The following is a 15,342-nucleotide window of genomic DNA, read 5'->3' as shown; positions in this document are numbered from 1 at the left end:
TTAGGGAGGAATAGCTGTTAAATTACTAATGCCTCTTTCATAGACAAACTACCACAGGCAGAGTTACTGATTTTGGATACACTTGTTACTGGAATTCTTGTAGGAAGCCTGAGTGCACACCCAGTGGGGCATCAACTCTGAACCTGTGTGGTTACCAAATTCAGCAGCTGAGCACCTCCCTGGAGCATTAGTATTGCAGGAATCCAGATGATGCATCTTGTGTAATTTGCTTTTGCTTATTGATTTGAATTTCAGTCTTGTTTTTATATCTGTCAAAACTGAGCTTGTGAAAAAAACAGCTTAAATAATCTAATAGATATATTTACAAAGCAGAGTGTTTCCTTCTTGATCTGGAGTGATTATCATCCATTATTCTGAATATTTGTCTAACTTATTCTTCACTTTTCCTTCAACCTTTGCACATGCCACTGCCAGGCATCTGATCAAACTGGACTTAAAAACAGAGAAATTGTACTGAGCTGGCAAGATTTTGAATATTCTCTGCCTTATACACCAGTGGTGATTGAGCAGCTTGACTTTACAATAGGTTGGAAAGTTGTTTTATGGTACACTTCTGGAACAGTTTTATTTACATAGCAGACATTTATCTGAGTGATTTATTTATGGCTACATTTATTTATTTATTGACTGTGATGTGCAATTTCACAATAGCAAGCACCCTTTAAAAGTACTATTTCTTCAGTGCCCTATACTTGTTATCTGCTACTCACAAGGCATTATAAAACTTCTCTGGTGTAAAAGGAGATACCTCTGGGCTGTCTTCAGTGCAATAGAACCACTTGTCTTATATATTTATTTCTCTGAATTACCCTAATTTGTGGAAAAGAGACTTTACTAGCAGAGCAAGCAGGTACCAAGAGATCAGGTTAATGTCTTGCATCATTGTGTGTGTGTTTCAAGGTGGGGATGCTTCAGACCAGGCCCTCATTGTAGACCAAGGCTATTTTGCCATGATGCCTGATCACACCATGAGCCCATATGAGCTGGAGTTACAGGATCAAGCTCACCAGGGTGGTTTTTGTGAACTATAAAACCAAAGTTGATTTGCTTGATTTGGTACCTGTTGATTTGGTATCCAAGCATTCCAGGCTGGTTATATGGGGGAATGGAGAATTTTTGGGCTTTACTCTCACCATTACTTTCTGGGAGCACTAACACAAAATGATGGGAGTCCAGGGCTCTGACTACACTGAGAATTCTGTAATGATCTTCAGTTTCATTCTTGTCAGGATGGAATGTTAATGGAATGTTAAGCTGAACAGGTAAACCTAAGTGCACATCTGCCAGATAAATTTCTTATCTTCGTTTCCAGTGTAGCAAGAATTTGAGTGGCAAATAAGCGGGGCTGAACAGGAGGTTGCAAAGTTCACTGTTCAACTTGAGACAGATGACTGAGGAAATGGGAGCACCTTAAGGTACTTTGACACATTTGCAAATCAGTCTGGACCAAAGATCCTAACTCCTGCTATATTGTTTTGTTTTGTTTTACAAAGTTACATTATTTAGCAAAATTTTTGAGGGTTTGCTTCTCTTAAGCCTGCGGAACTTCACAGGTAATGCTGTGATAAGTAGCATTTGGCTGACCACCTGCTCTCTCCTATTCTGGAAATAATACAGCTGGCCATGAAACAGCTATGAACTGATCACTTGACCGTGGCAAATGAGGTGCCCTCGTCAGTGTGTTCTGGTATATATTTAACTTAATATTGTGAGCAGATGGTCATTATATTGATTCATGAAGTAAGGGAGGAACCTTGGCTGTCTTGATAACGTAAGGCCTGAGTGCTGGGTATTGTAGTGGGGCAAGAAGCAAGGAAGGGGGGGAAATAAGGAAATTTCTGTGGTGTGGCTGTTTGTTTTTTTGTGGGGGTTTGTTTTGTTTTGTTTTGCAAAGGACCACTGTGGGCAGGAATAAAATAAAGGCAAGTGTAGGTGACTCATCAAGTCTGTACATATGGTCATTTCCCTGGAGACAGAGACTGTTAGTGCATAGGCATGATGCTGCTGAGGTATTTGCACCACTGATGGTGTTTACAAGGAGGGGGAAGTTGGAGGACACTAGTTTGAGTTGTGAAACTTCTCAGTCTGCTGTTGCTATTATTGATAAGTCCTTTGAGGAAGCTTTGATAGATAGGAAAAGGTAATATTTAATAGTTCTTCTGTAATTGTTTTGCAAAAAACCCCTTTTTAAATTGTCTTCTCATTTAATAGAGTATAAGTTAAGAAGCTAATTCTTATTACCTATTGAGCAACTATCCTTGTTAGCTGAACTGGGAAGTTTACAAATTCCCATCCTGGATCAGCTCAAAGGAGCAGCTTGATTTGGTTATTCATTTTGCAATTTTCACATGAGAAATAGTATACACAGCAGAACATCCTCTTGAGCAGGAGCTTAATCTCCTCCTATGGTTCCTGTTTCTCCTAGCTGCTGATTAGCTTTGCTGTCTTATCAGTTTGTCATAGTATGTGACTATAAATTGACTTTGCAGTGAAGAGGAAATACGGTTCGTCTTCACAGATGCTGCTGTTACCATGGAGATAAAAGGACCAATGGCCTTTTCTTGGTTTGGACTGTACTATAGTGTTCATACAGAGATGGTGCTCCGAAAATGCAACATTTGGTGCTTTTATGTTTCACTCTAAATATCAAATGAGAAAGCATATTGTTTTTCTTGGTGATGAAGTTTAATAATAAATACAGAATTGGGACTTTTTATGGAAGCAGAAAGCAAGCCCACCAGGAATGTAAAAACAATGTGGCTGGTTGATGCTTGCTAAACCTCCTCTCTGGGAAAAACCTTTAGGCTTTGCAAAATATAACCCTGTAGAGCCTTTGGGTTTATCTGATGCGGTGTTTGATGCTGGTTACATCACCAGCTTACTTATCTGTGATGTTCTACTGTGGCTGATCTTGAATGAGCATGCAAAAGCTGTGAATGTGATTTTTTTTTTATATATATATATATATATATTATTTTTTTTGCTTAAGAAAGAGCTTTTCTACCTCAGATTGCGTGAAAGAAAATATAAATACCAATTCCACAACACATTCAAGGATGGCTTGCAGAAGGTGTTATTTGTGAGTACCTTTTCCTTCTTCACTGTCATCACGTCTCTGATATCTGTGTTGAGGATTCCAGGAGTGGGAGTAATGATCAGTTTATTTTTTGGTAGGTTTCTTTCCATGAACCCTTTTTAGGGTGTTACCTTTTTGGCAGATGAATGATCTGTATATTAGAAATGCACAGATGATGATTGCTTTATGCCTATGAGTATGAAAAAAATTGAAACTAGTGAAGTAAATAAGTGAATATAGTAGTGGGGAAAAAAAGCTGACCACTTTGCATACAAGAAGTAATGCAGGATGCTAGGAATGCTGTCTATGATGAGTCAAGAATCTCTCTTCCATTTTGTTTGGATGCTTTGTCGTATTAAACAGTAATCTGTTTTTTAAATACATAAATACTAACGTAAGGGTGTGGACTGCAGTCTTAAGCAATATAATACTCATAAGGCAAAATGTTGCTGTGGTTTTGTTGTTGTCATGTATATATGCTTGATCAAAAACTAAAGCTGTATTAATTGCTTATTATTTACTTGAACAGCTGCTCAGACATTATAGTCAGCACGGCAGGAGCTTAATATTTCATTCATTTAATGCAGTGCAGCAGCTCTTCACACGAGTTGTCACATTTGGCAGAAGAGCTGAGTGCCTATCCACTTGTAGCCAGAGGAAGGACAGTGCTGAAGTTTGCACGCTGTTTGTGGTGGCAGCATCAGGGTATACATGGAAACCACACAGTGTGGTTTTATTCAGCTGAATCCTTACTATAAGCTTTCTCTTAACTGCTGCTGCAATGTTGTTCCACTTGAGGGAAAATCAGAACAAAATAGATCAGAGTGTGCAGCTAAGTTGTCCTTTACCACCCACCCTCGCTGCCATCAGTGGTTTATTTCTAATCCAGTGTTTTGAAATGGCTGTACCTGCTATTTGCATTTCTGAGCTCTGGTTAAAGATGTCTCTGCCTTTGAGGGTTAAATTTAGGTTTGCTGGAGGATCAGACATTAAACAGATGCAATTGTCATCTGTAGCGTTTTTCAGCTGTTTTAATAGTGCTGATGAGGGTCCTAATTTGAGTAAATCTGCTTCATGTTCAGTAGTATTGTCCACACACAGGCACAGTAAGTTCAGCCATTCAAGACTGAGCTGCTCAAAGTGAATATTGAAAGAGAATTGAAAGCTGTTCTCAAGCTTTCTGTAGGCTCTTGTTATGCAGAAATGGTAAGAATGGCTAAGTTGAACTGTTTTAATAGCAAAATAGGCTTGGAACTGTATATAGGAAATTGAAATATAAAGAAGTGAACTTCCAAATGAGGTGGTAGCCTTCCAGGTATGTGTGTGCCAGCTTTAAATACAATGCTGCATGTTCAAACAAGGGAGAAGTAGTAATGTTTGTGTTAGACTCCATTTTAATTTGAGTTCTGGGATTTGGGGATTTTGTAACTCTCAGCAAGGAGCAGAAATTTTTACAGGGCTTATCATGTAGTATTAAAGAATATTTAATCTCTGTAGGCTACTTCGTTCAACAGTGATGTTGTGGTCTTGTTTATAGAACCATCTCGTGCAGTATTTTGCTGTATTACTGCTTACATGTTTGGTATCTTTTATCTACCTCAGTACATTGCTCTAGAAAAGAAGATATGAACTATGAATTCTCTAATTCTGTATTTTAACTCCTAATTAGGAAACTTGATTCCTAGAGGTGAAAAGAAGGGTAATGTAAAACTGGGGGCTTTTTGAGAGCTAACTCTTTTATAATATAAGAACTTTTATATACAAAACCTTCATGTTCTTTAAACTGATCTGTTTTGAACACTAAAAATTTATGTTAAACAGCTAAATACAGCAGCTCTGTAATGCACAATTAAGTTTTGAGATGAAAACTTAAATACTACTGTCAATGTTCTAATGATACATTATGCTAAGGACTTTTGCCTTTTAAAAAATTAAATATTCTTTTTTTACTTCTTAAAAATAAGATTAAAAAAACTAGAGTGTTGCTGTTCTAAAAAAAGCTACACAAGTGTCACTACTGGGACTAGCATAAGCATTTTTTCAGATGCAGCACTGAGTAGAACATTTGTCATTGTACCATTGTTTTAAGTAAGAGGATTTGTCTTGCTGTAAATTTCCTATGCTACATCTGTGTAATTTCATTCTTCATGCAGTCCTATTTTTCCTCTTCTGTGAGCTTCAAATCTGATATGTATGGATGTCATTATTTAGACTTGGCTTTACTATGATTGTCACTTTGTGACATTAAAATTGTGGCTGGATTTTGTAATGTGAACTGTAGCTTCTTGAGAAATTCTGGGGCCTGATTTAATGATGTGGGAAATACAGAAAAGTGAAACTATTTTTTTTTTTGCTTTAACTTAAAGGATTTTTTCCTTCTATTGTGCAGCTTCATGTCTCTGCTCCTCTGCATTTCTGTGTTTGGACTGGGTTTTTTCCTACGGATTTTGAAAGTGACTAGTAAGCACAAATGTGATAGGACCATTTTATGTGCACTGTAAATTACTGTATGTCACCTTTCAGAACAGATGGTTCTGTAGTAAGATTTAATGAAAAGGGAAATAAATGTTCCTAATTATAAGTGCCGACATATTTACAATCTTAATTAAATTCACCGTAGTTACAGCTGACCCAGTATTGGAGGCTGCCTACAAGCTGTGCCTTGGCTAGGATGCAAAAGAATCACCTCTTCCCTATATATATAGGCTAGTACTTCATTTGCATGAAACCAAGAAGGTTTATATTAATTTTAAAATTATTATCTGTAATTTTAATAAGCACTGTGTTCTAGAATGGAACAAAAATAACTGAAGTTTATTGTTTAATGTGCTGTGACAGTACTAGTTTTATTCCCCCACAAGATGGTAATTATTTTAAGTGCCTTTTGGTGAGGGGGGAGAAGTGAAAGCATGTCTAATAATTCTGTTGAAAAATCCAGCTGTGGGTACTTGAGTTGGACATACATAAAGGGTAGTGATACTCAAAATAGGAACCCATCAGCCTGATTTTTTTATTGCAACATGTACAAATTCTGATATTAATTTTAATAACAGCTAAATGTTATGTATTCTTGAGCAGAATTCAATGGTCTCTACTCTAGCCTATATGTGCTGATCTTTTAGAACTGCATATTTTACTGAGTGTCTAGTGAAATTATCTCTATTTCTTTTAATGAAAAAACCCCTGTAATGCTTTTCACTAGGTTCTATAGGGAGATGCCAACATAGCAGGTCTAGAACATATGGTTGTGCTGTGTTACGGGGCTGTTTTCTTGGCTCTCAGACTTCAGTGCAAGGTAATGATAATGATGTTTGTTTGCCATGAGTTGTCTTGTTTACCTGCCTGTGATTTGGTGTCCAAGAAGCTGTGTACAGAAAAACATCTTGCTGAAAGGAAATTATAGGAATACAGGTATTGGTTGTAGTGTTCTAGAATGTGTGATGATCTCTGCCAAGTGCGTGTGAACCGTCAGGTTTTTTGTGCAACCACAAAAACAATAATAATAACAGCATTTGATTGTGTATGGTTGCCATTCAAAAAAGCATGTAGGGAAAGGACTGTTATTAAGAATACTGAAAATACCATAGTGCTTGCTATATACCACCACAGCCTTTCCTGGACATAAAGTGCGATGAATCACATTAAAAAGAAAAAAAAAAAAGTCTTTTTAGTGCTGCTTGAGAATCCAAAATTGTACGGTCCAGTGTATTTGGGGTGAAGATCGTAGAAGTGAAAAGAATATCTTTGATGTCAGAACAGTATAAATTTGTCCTTGCAAATGTGAATGAGTCATCTACTAAATCAGCTCTTGGTGGATGTGTCCACTGGCAACTACAACCAACCCTGGATTATGAGGAGATTATATGAGTTGCTGTTTGAAGCTATCTGCTGTTTTCTCTGCTGGGGTGAGTTTCCAAAAAGCAATTTGTTTTGTGGGTCCAGTTGGTGTTTTGATTCTGAGAGCCTTTCTCGCACACTGATGTTGTTAAATGTGTTAATAAGCAAACTGGAGTTGGTATGAGTCTATATTATTGTGACTTTCATTGGTCATTAACTATTTGGAGATCAGTCTTATTATAATTCAAATTTTCTTTCTTATTAAAGAAATTGTTAGATTTATTAAATGAGAACAGGGCAAGCTTTACTAGTTTTTTAGCCATATTTTCTAATCTCATCTGTAGCCATAGCTCTGGATTGAAGTGAGAAGGGAAATTCTGAACTTGTAAATGTTATTCTTCATCAGGATCAAGTGCTGAGAAATGGAAGTATTACTTTTGTTAGCTTGAATCCAGTCAAACAAATCATTGTTAAGTACCTTGGATGACATCGAATGGGTTTACATAGGGCATGAACTTGTCTGCCACTTGTGCTATTCAAAGCTAATTTAAGAAGGCTGTGTGTTAACTAGCACCAGGTATAGAGTGCAGGAGGCTGTGCTGCTATAATTTTTCCTAGTGCTTGTTTGAATACAGCACCTCATGGAAAAATGTACCAGAAGAAAAGGAAGAATCCTGGCAGATGGAGGTGAACAGATTGTTATTCCATACAAAGAAGGGGACGAATGGTGTGTGAAGTAATGTGGCTGTAGGAAAACACAGCAGTTAAGATGAACAAATGCACATGGTAGACTCCTGGCATCAGGCCCATCATTACCTGTATAAAAGGACAGCATTTCTTCCAGCTGTGGTCTTGGACCCAAACACTCCTATTAAGGAGACAACAATCTCAGTCTCTTCTGTTTGAAAGCTGATAATCTTGTTAGGAAGAAGTTGTAAAACACTGATGATTTCATAATGCTGTCAACATACTCACAGGTTTACACCTATGTAAAATGAAAGAAAAGCAGAATAAAAAGGGTTTGGATGTTGTATCATGTACTAAATGCTGTGTGCTGTCCTGAGTTAGGAGGATGAGCTTTCCCCACACTCTCAGCATCTGGCTGTGGTGGTGCTCACTGCAGCACAGCCCTGTTGCCAGGGGCAAGAGGATGGTTATCAACCTACTGAGGGCACATTTTGAAAACAGTAAGAGGGATACAGTTGAAGCAAAAGCAATTCCAAGTTATTAGCCTGGTATCATGTTCTCCCAGGTAGTTCTCAAACCAATAGTGAGAAAATTGTTAACCGAGCTTGGGAGGCTTGTTGGTGATTGTAAGCAAAACAGTAATCAGTAATCTATTTATTTATTTGTGCATCTACTGCAAGAATAAAAACAACGATCATTTCTGTACTGTGATATGCAAGAGTTGTTGAAGTGAATGGCTACTAGTGCCAAGCATAATGGAATTTATGCAGAAGTGACAGGAACAGCTAAACCCACTTTGGGTCTGCACACTTCATAGCTGGATCGTTCTCATTATGTTGATACCCTGATAGAGATATCATTTCAGGATGTGATTAGGCTTGGTTCTGGGTTTACTGTTTGTCTGGTCTGTTCTCAAAAGAGCTTGCTTTAAAAATTGAGGAGTGGTTACCCATCCGTGAGTACCTGGGGAGAGCTGGAAGACACTTGGCCTGGAAATTGCGAAGCTTCTGTGTCCACTGTGATGTTACAGTAGTGTTTCAGAAAGTGAAATTGCCAGAAGCAGCACTCAGTGGTTTAGTGTCAGGACTGAAGTAGATGTGCTCTATTTATAATCTCAATCAGCTTTTGAAGACCACAGATTAGAGATGTTGAAACTTAACAGGGCCAAGTGTTTATGTGTATTCCCCTGTGGACAGGGGAAGTGATTTCTTCTCTTCTGAATTATTTAAATATATTTCTTCTGATGTCTTTAGGTGTTAAAACTTAGCAAATCAGTTCTGTTATGAATGCTAACCTGTCTTGAAGACTGACTGAAAAATTTAGCTATGTAGTTTTAAAAAAAAAGGGGAAAAAAAAGACATTTAAATCTTGAACTTTTTCTGAAATGTTCCAGGGGAGTACATCAATGGAAGTACTATTCTAGAGGGTGACTGAAGGCACAAAATGTCACGTATGGGTCTTACATTATGCCAGCAGAAGGTCTGCTTGCTTTGGACAAAATTCATATGCTAAGGCAGAGGCTGCAAGCCCTGGGCCTTGTCTTTGTCGGTCATTGGGCATCAGTCAGTAGATGAACCAAAACACTAGGTCAAGATACCCCTGAATTTTTAGGTTTGAATCACACTCCAAACCTCATGTTTGCTTCTCCAACTGGCTGGACAGAGAGCCTGCCTTTGAACACCATAAGAAGTGGCTGAGCTCTGACCTTATCTGTTGGACTTATGTCTTTGGCATCTGAGATGTTCTTTCTGGAACACAGCAATGGAATGTGGTAGCTTAATTACAAACCTGCAATTGAATGTTGTCATTTGTTTGACCTTCTCCATACTTGCACCTATGACACGTGGAGTGCTGGTCTAGTTAGTACTTGACATTTGAGTACTTGAGACTGGTATGGAAGAAAATGGTAGTGGAACAGGAATCTGTGACACCCTCATGTTAATTTCCTCCTTTTGCTTCTACTGAAAAAAAAAAAAAAAAAAAGAGAGGTATTCACAAAGCAGGAAGCAGCAATTTCATCAGTGTGATCCCTTACTCAGACTTACCCTGCAATGCACACTTCTCATATACTGCCCTGGTTCTATCAACTGTATGGACCAGCTTGTGTGAATATTATGTCAGAATTTCTTGTCAGAAAATAACAGCTTTTGTGTGTTCTAAATGCTTTTCTAGTGGTCCATCAGTGTTTGCAGTAACATTGTCCATCTTTCTTTAGGATTGTTCTGGTCAGCTTTCCAAGTGATTTGAAGGTGCCACCAGTTAGTAACTGCACAAGAAGGCATTAGCAGGGAATGTCCCAGGATGGCAGTCTGCCTTCTGTCTGAATTGTGTTGCACTTCTGTTTCCAAAAGCTCTGGTTCTTACTGGAGTTACCATCAGGTGCTCTTTAAACAGAAAATCCCATTCATCTTGGCTGTGCAGTTCCTGACACACTGTTGGCAACAGAAATCAGAATAGGCTGACCTTGTTGGATTTTGTTGTGTTTTTAAAGGCTGAGTAACTGACTCCTTTCTGAGCAAAGAATGACTTTTTTCCTTTACACCACTCAGTTTGATCCTACCAGAAAGTGACCTCACAGTGTTCACTTTCAGCCTCAGGGGTACAGAAGTATCAAAATTGCTTTTCTGAAACCTTTGTCATGATGTCAAGCAAAAGTTGGGGAGGGAAGGTGCATGCATGTACACATAGACACATTCTCTATTTAATAGTCAGTTTGGGTGCTTAAAAGTTAAATGAGGATTTCCAGTTTAATAGCACACTGTAAGAGCTAGGAAAATTTTTATAGTATTCTAGAATGTAGTGTCTTAAGAAATATGATTAGATGGTTTCATCATGGAGGACTTGTTGTGCAAAACCTTGTTTAATGTTTCCTGGCACAAACATCAAAAATGCAGAGAAGTGTACTACGTGTTGCTTAAAGATTTTCTTAAGCTCTACTTCAGATGCAGTACCTTGTCTTCTTTTGAAGTTTTGTGTGTTTAGTGAAAGAATTCCAGCATAGTGATCTGGAGCACAGAATATCTTGCTGTGTTGTAAAGCTTTTTTAATTTTTCCATGCTTTGAACAAATGACAGCAGTCAGTATTGCACATTTCAGAATATTGTTTAAGACTGGGATGAAACTTAGTTGCTTTCAAATTCATAATTAGCATATTGCAATCTGTTTGTAATTGCTGGGCCTGAAGAAAGCTTGCGTTCATATTCACTGTGTTGCTCCTCATGTTTAAGCACTGTGTTTGTAATTCCATTAACAAAGAAACAGCTTGACTGGTGCAGAGTAAAACGTGCAAGTCTGAAGCTTCATTTCCATAGGAATTTCAACCTTCTGTGTTTAGCTTTTGCCTCTGTTTTGCATGGCAAGGCAAAACCAAACTCTGAAATTGGCATTTTATCTTGCAACAAAACTTCTTCACTGCAACAGCTCATCATCATCAGTCTTGATGTGTATATTTAAGCCACAGGACTATTCCCCTCTATTTCCTGGGATTCAGAATTGACAGCTGTACATCAAATTTCATTCAAACTTATCATGAATTTCAGCTCTACCTATTAGCACCTGCTTTTCCCTAAAAAGCCCCTTTCTAAACACTTGGTGTTTTGACTTTGTGTTTTTCCTTGTGTCGTAGGTCTTTAAATACTCTGCACCAGTTTTGCTGTCCAGCTCCATTGTACCATACCCAGCTAGCTGTCCCTGCCACACACTCAGAGTACAGGTAAGAGTAGATATGGTCCACCCACTTCTTATTTTTGAAGACAGATTTCATGTTACAAATTGAGGTAAGAACAGGAATAGTAGTTTAAGTTCAAAAACAAGAAGAAAAAAAAGAATATTAGAAAAACATCAAAGATATTTAGCATCTCATAGGAGAGTTCAGTTTTCTTGGGCACTCTTGAATAATGCAGTAAAAAGGGTGCCAGGTGCTTTAAGTGGCACATCCCCCTAGACTCTTTGAGAGGTAGGAAGAAGCTAGCTCAAGCTTTAGTTCTCACCTAACAAACACATTGAAATGTTTATATAGTTTCTGTAGGATACTGATGTTGTTTTGAACAACATCTTCTTTTAACCCCTGAATATTCCATGATAGATTGTGAGGTAAGACAAATATTGCGGTACTCTGAAGATTAAAGGCATGGACCTTCAAAAGGCTCAGCACTGCCTTTTGGTTTGTATGGAAGTGTCAGGGGTTTTTAAACAGATGCAAGCCCTTGATGCCAAGCAAAGTCTGTCCTAAGTAGGTGAAAAATAGATGTTTTTCATCTCATAGAAGCATCAAAGGACAGCCTAAGTGACTAGAAATGTGGAAACTGTTAAGAAATTGTGCATGTCATGAAAAAACTGTCTTTAATTTTTACTTTTACTGTTAGTGATTAATTTAGTGGTAATTGCCAGCTCATGAATAATATTAATATCAAAATATTGGAAGCTGAATGCTGAAAAATCAAGTCATTTTGCACTTGTAATAAGGAAAGACAAAAACAAACAATGAATCCTAAATCTGTAAATGCATACACACATTTTTTATTTGAATCTTCCATCTTTTAGTTATCTCTAACCATGCATGTTTGGATTCATCCTGTTGTTTTACATTGCAGCCTCTGTGGTCATAGTAAATCCATAGTCAAGTTTTAAGACAGTTTTAATGTCCCTTCAGTGAGGAGCAGGGCCTTAACACTAAGTTTCCCCCTTTGGTTTTAATGGGGCTTTTATTTTTTTATTTTTCCTTTGTCCTTAGTTTATAATGCTTTCATTTTAAGGACTTGATAGAGATCTTCCTAGGGATGTTGATGGAGAAACCACTTGTTTCTTGAATGTTTCAAAATCTTGTTCCACCTGATTTATTATTTTTAAAGATAGTATTTCTTCTGGAGTTAAAACTTGCAACAGCATAACTTTGTGCTTAAAGAATCCTAAACTTCTTTAGCTTTTTTGTCTTTCTGTCTTTACAGTAAATAAATAAATGCCACAGGTGTGACTGGATCTGTAAAGCATGTACAGTTTTTGTAATACTAAAGTGTAAAACAACGTAGAGAATTGGGTAACACCCAAACCAATGCTGTAATCCCCTCAGGTTTGGTTAAGGAGGGGGTGTGTGCAGGAACCCATCATTGACCTTGCTTATTAAGGAAGTTGAGGTCTCAAACTCTCCAGCTGTGTGCACATGTACAGCCATAGCTCAGATAGGATCAGTGGAGACACAGACACTTCCAGCAATGTTCCAACTCACCTAACAGCCATGGGATGGGCACTGGCTGCTGGGACACTTTGTGCTTGGCATCCCTCTGCCCCCCTTTCCTGGCTAACCAGCCTAAGGCTGCCAGCAGCCTGTGACCTGTGCTCACAGCCTGTGTATTGTTAGGGGTTGGATAATGGAGTTCAGGCATTCCATGTTGTCTTGTTCTCCTCTTACTTTTTGCCCTCAACCCAACATGCAAGTTACCAGGGTGTAAGTAAGATCAGTTTTGGCAAAAGCTTCAGCCAGCAGAGTTAGCTGTGGCAAAGGCCAAAAGCACCAGGCTGGATGAGAAGGAGTGGTTGTCAGGCTGAGGGAGGCTCCCCCTCCACCACTTGGGAAACCTCTGGAGTCTGTCTGGCTTTCTGAATGACATTAGGGTGCTGGAGCAAGTCCAGCAAGGAGCCACCAAGATGTCCAAGGAACAGAGAACATCAGCAGTGAGGAGAGAGGCTGAGAGAACAGGGCCTGCTCAGTCTGGAGAAGGTCTCAGTGCTGCCAGCCTCATCTAGGAGGGGGCAGAACAAGAGACAACAAACCTAGACTGCAGTAAGGAAAATTTGAGGTAAGGCAAGGGAGAGAGGGGAATTTAACCATGAGGATGGTTGTACACAGAGAGGCCAGGAGAGGAGGTGGTGGTAAATCTGTCTTCAGCGATAGTCTGCCCTGAGCAGCTTGATGTGGTTAGCCCTGCTGTCAGCAAGGGACTGGACTATAGATAGCTTTGGAAGCCCCTTCTAAGACAATTTCCCCTCTGATCCTGAAGCACTCCATTCCTGGGAAGAAAAAAAAGAGCTTCAAGTTTGTTTGGTATAATTTAATTTCAGACTACACAGTGATGTTAGTGCCATCCCAGGTAGTATCCCACACAGAAATGTGATCGTGGGTCACAGGCAGACTGTTTCAGTCCTCCTTGTGTCAGAAATTTATTTGGTTTACCCAGGAACTAAATTTCTGAAGTTGTTGTATCCAAACTGATTTTTAAAGGTTGACATCACTGCATCTGCAATGTCTTAGGTGCAAATTATGCACCTACTTTTGTAAATGACTTGGATGTGGGAAGTCTGCATCTGTGAGTAAAGAGTAGCTACTAAAACACTAGCAAAAATGGGCTTTAAATTGTCACATACATTTAATAGTATTAAATTTAGCTTTTAGTCTTGCTATTTATCAACTTATAAATAGAAATACATAGGAAAAAAAACCTAACAGAAATGGATATTTCATTCTAGCTTCATTTTTTAGGCTTTATTTAGAAAATACACAGAGGGATTAATTTTGTGGCCCAGAATTAAAAATTAAGTTTGCTCTGAAAGAAGCAATTAATGAATGCACTAAGTGAAATCTGGAGCATCTTTGGTCTGCTGTTAGCTAATTGCTGGATGTTTTATTTCTAAAATAAATAGTTTTATTTCTAGTCAAGATGATCTTTGGCATCTGTTTTGAATCATTAATAGGGAAATAATGCATTTTTAATAACTGCAGCTATTGCAGTAATCCCTTGCTTGCTCATTTTACAATGTTCAAAATAGGCAGAGATAATACAAGTTATGTTGCATTCTTTTATTAAAAGAAAAGTATTAGGAAGCCCAATATGTAATGTACTTTCAGCTAGGTCTTTCTCTGTGTTCCAGTTAGCCCATGTGCCTCCTGTGTTTGCTCTTTTGGATTTATTTTTGTTTGGAAGTGAAAAATCAAAAACCAGAACCTTGTAGCTTGGCTCCTTGGACTCTCTTTCCCTTCCTGCCCCCCAAAGCACAGCCTTAAAAACCAATGTGCTGCAGCTCAAAGCTTCAAATTCCATGAAGTACTTTGTATTGGTTAGTGATCATTATAACACAAGTTTTACATCTGGTGTGAAGAGCAAAGTAAAGGTGGTGCACCCTTGAGGGGCTCCCCAAAGGGACAGGATACGTGCAGCCTCATCCCTGAGCTGCTGAGCCTGTGTGGGCTCAGACACAGAATGGTGTGCAGAGAAAGGGAATTCACTCACCTGTCCTGGTTGAAGAACAGTTTCCAGCATTTATCTGAGTACATCTGTGTAAACAAGCTTCAATCAGTACTCAGCCTGTCTGTACAGGTGTTGGGTACCTTATACTAGTGACATACACACACTTGTGCACCTGATAGTTGCTGACTTGGAGTGTATCACTTGAACCTAAAGTTACTCAGCTGTTTACACCATTCCTGAGCACACAGGGTTCATTTGCAGTGAGGACCCAACACATTTTGATAGTTCAGCAGCCCACCCTTGGAGAAGGCTTCCTGCTCTCCTGAAGTTAAGGGGAGGTTATGTTTGGTTTTGCTTTGTTTTTGACACCCTGTAGCCCTAAGGCTGCTGTAGCTGTCAGCTCTTCAGGTTTCTGTGTGGCCAGTGTTGAAGCAGAAATGGCTATAGGAATGCTTCCACATCAAGAGATGTAGTGTAGGAGAGTGCCCATGCTTGGGAGTATGGTATCTTAGAGCTATATGCTGGCAACTAATATCCAAG

The 15,342-nt window shown here is 38.7% G+C and overlaps 1 protein-coding gene across 3 annotated transcripts in view; it reads left to right on the top strand.

Moving 5' to 3' along the window:
• Nucleotides 1-15,342, top strand: part of IQSEC1 (IQ motif and Sec7 domain 1) — a 329,109-nt gene that overhangs the window by 138,755 nt on the left and 175,012 nt on the right. For 2 of the 3 annotated variants that reach the window (XM_008498935.2, XM_030458207.1), the window contains exon 3: nucleotides 11,247-11,333. The exons of the other annotated variant lie outside the window; for it this stretch is intronic. In XM_008498935.2, coding sequence (XP_008497157.2) covers nucleotides 11,247-11,333 — 87 coding nt within the window. The remainder of the gene's footprint in view (nucleotides 1-11,246; nucleotides 11,334-15,342) is intronic. 3 annotated transcript variants of the gene reach the window in all.

The sequence above is a fragment of the Calypte anna genome, chromosome 12, assembly GCF_003957555.1.
Source record: "Calypte anna isolate BGI_N300 chromosome 12, bCalAnn1_v1.p, whole genome shotgun sequence".
NCBI lineage: Eukaryota > Metazoa > Chordata > Aves > Apodiformes > Trochilidae > Calypte > Calypte anna.
The sequence above is the reverse complement of the archived record's forward strand: the minus strand, read 5'-3'. Positions and strand labels throughout refer to the sequence as shown.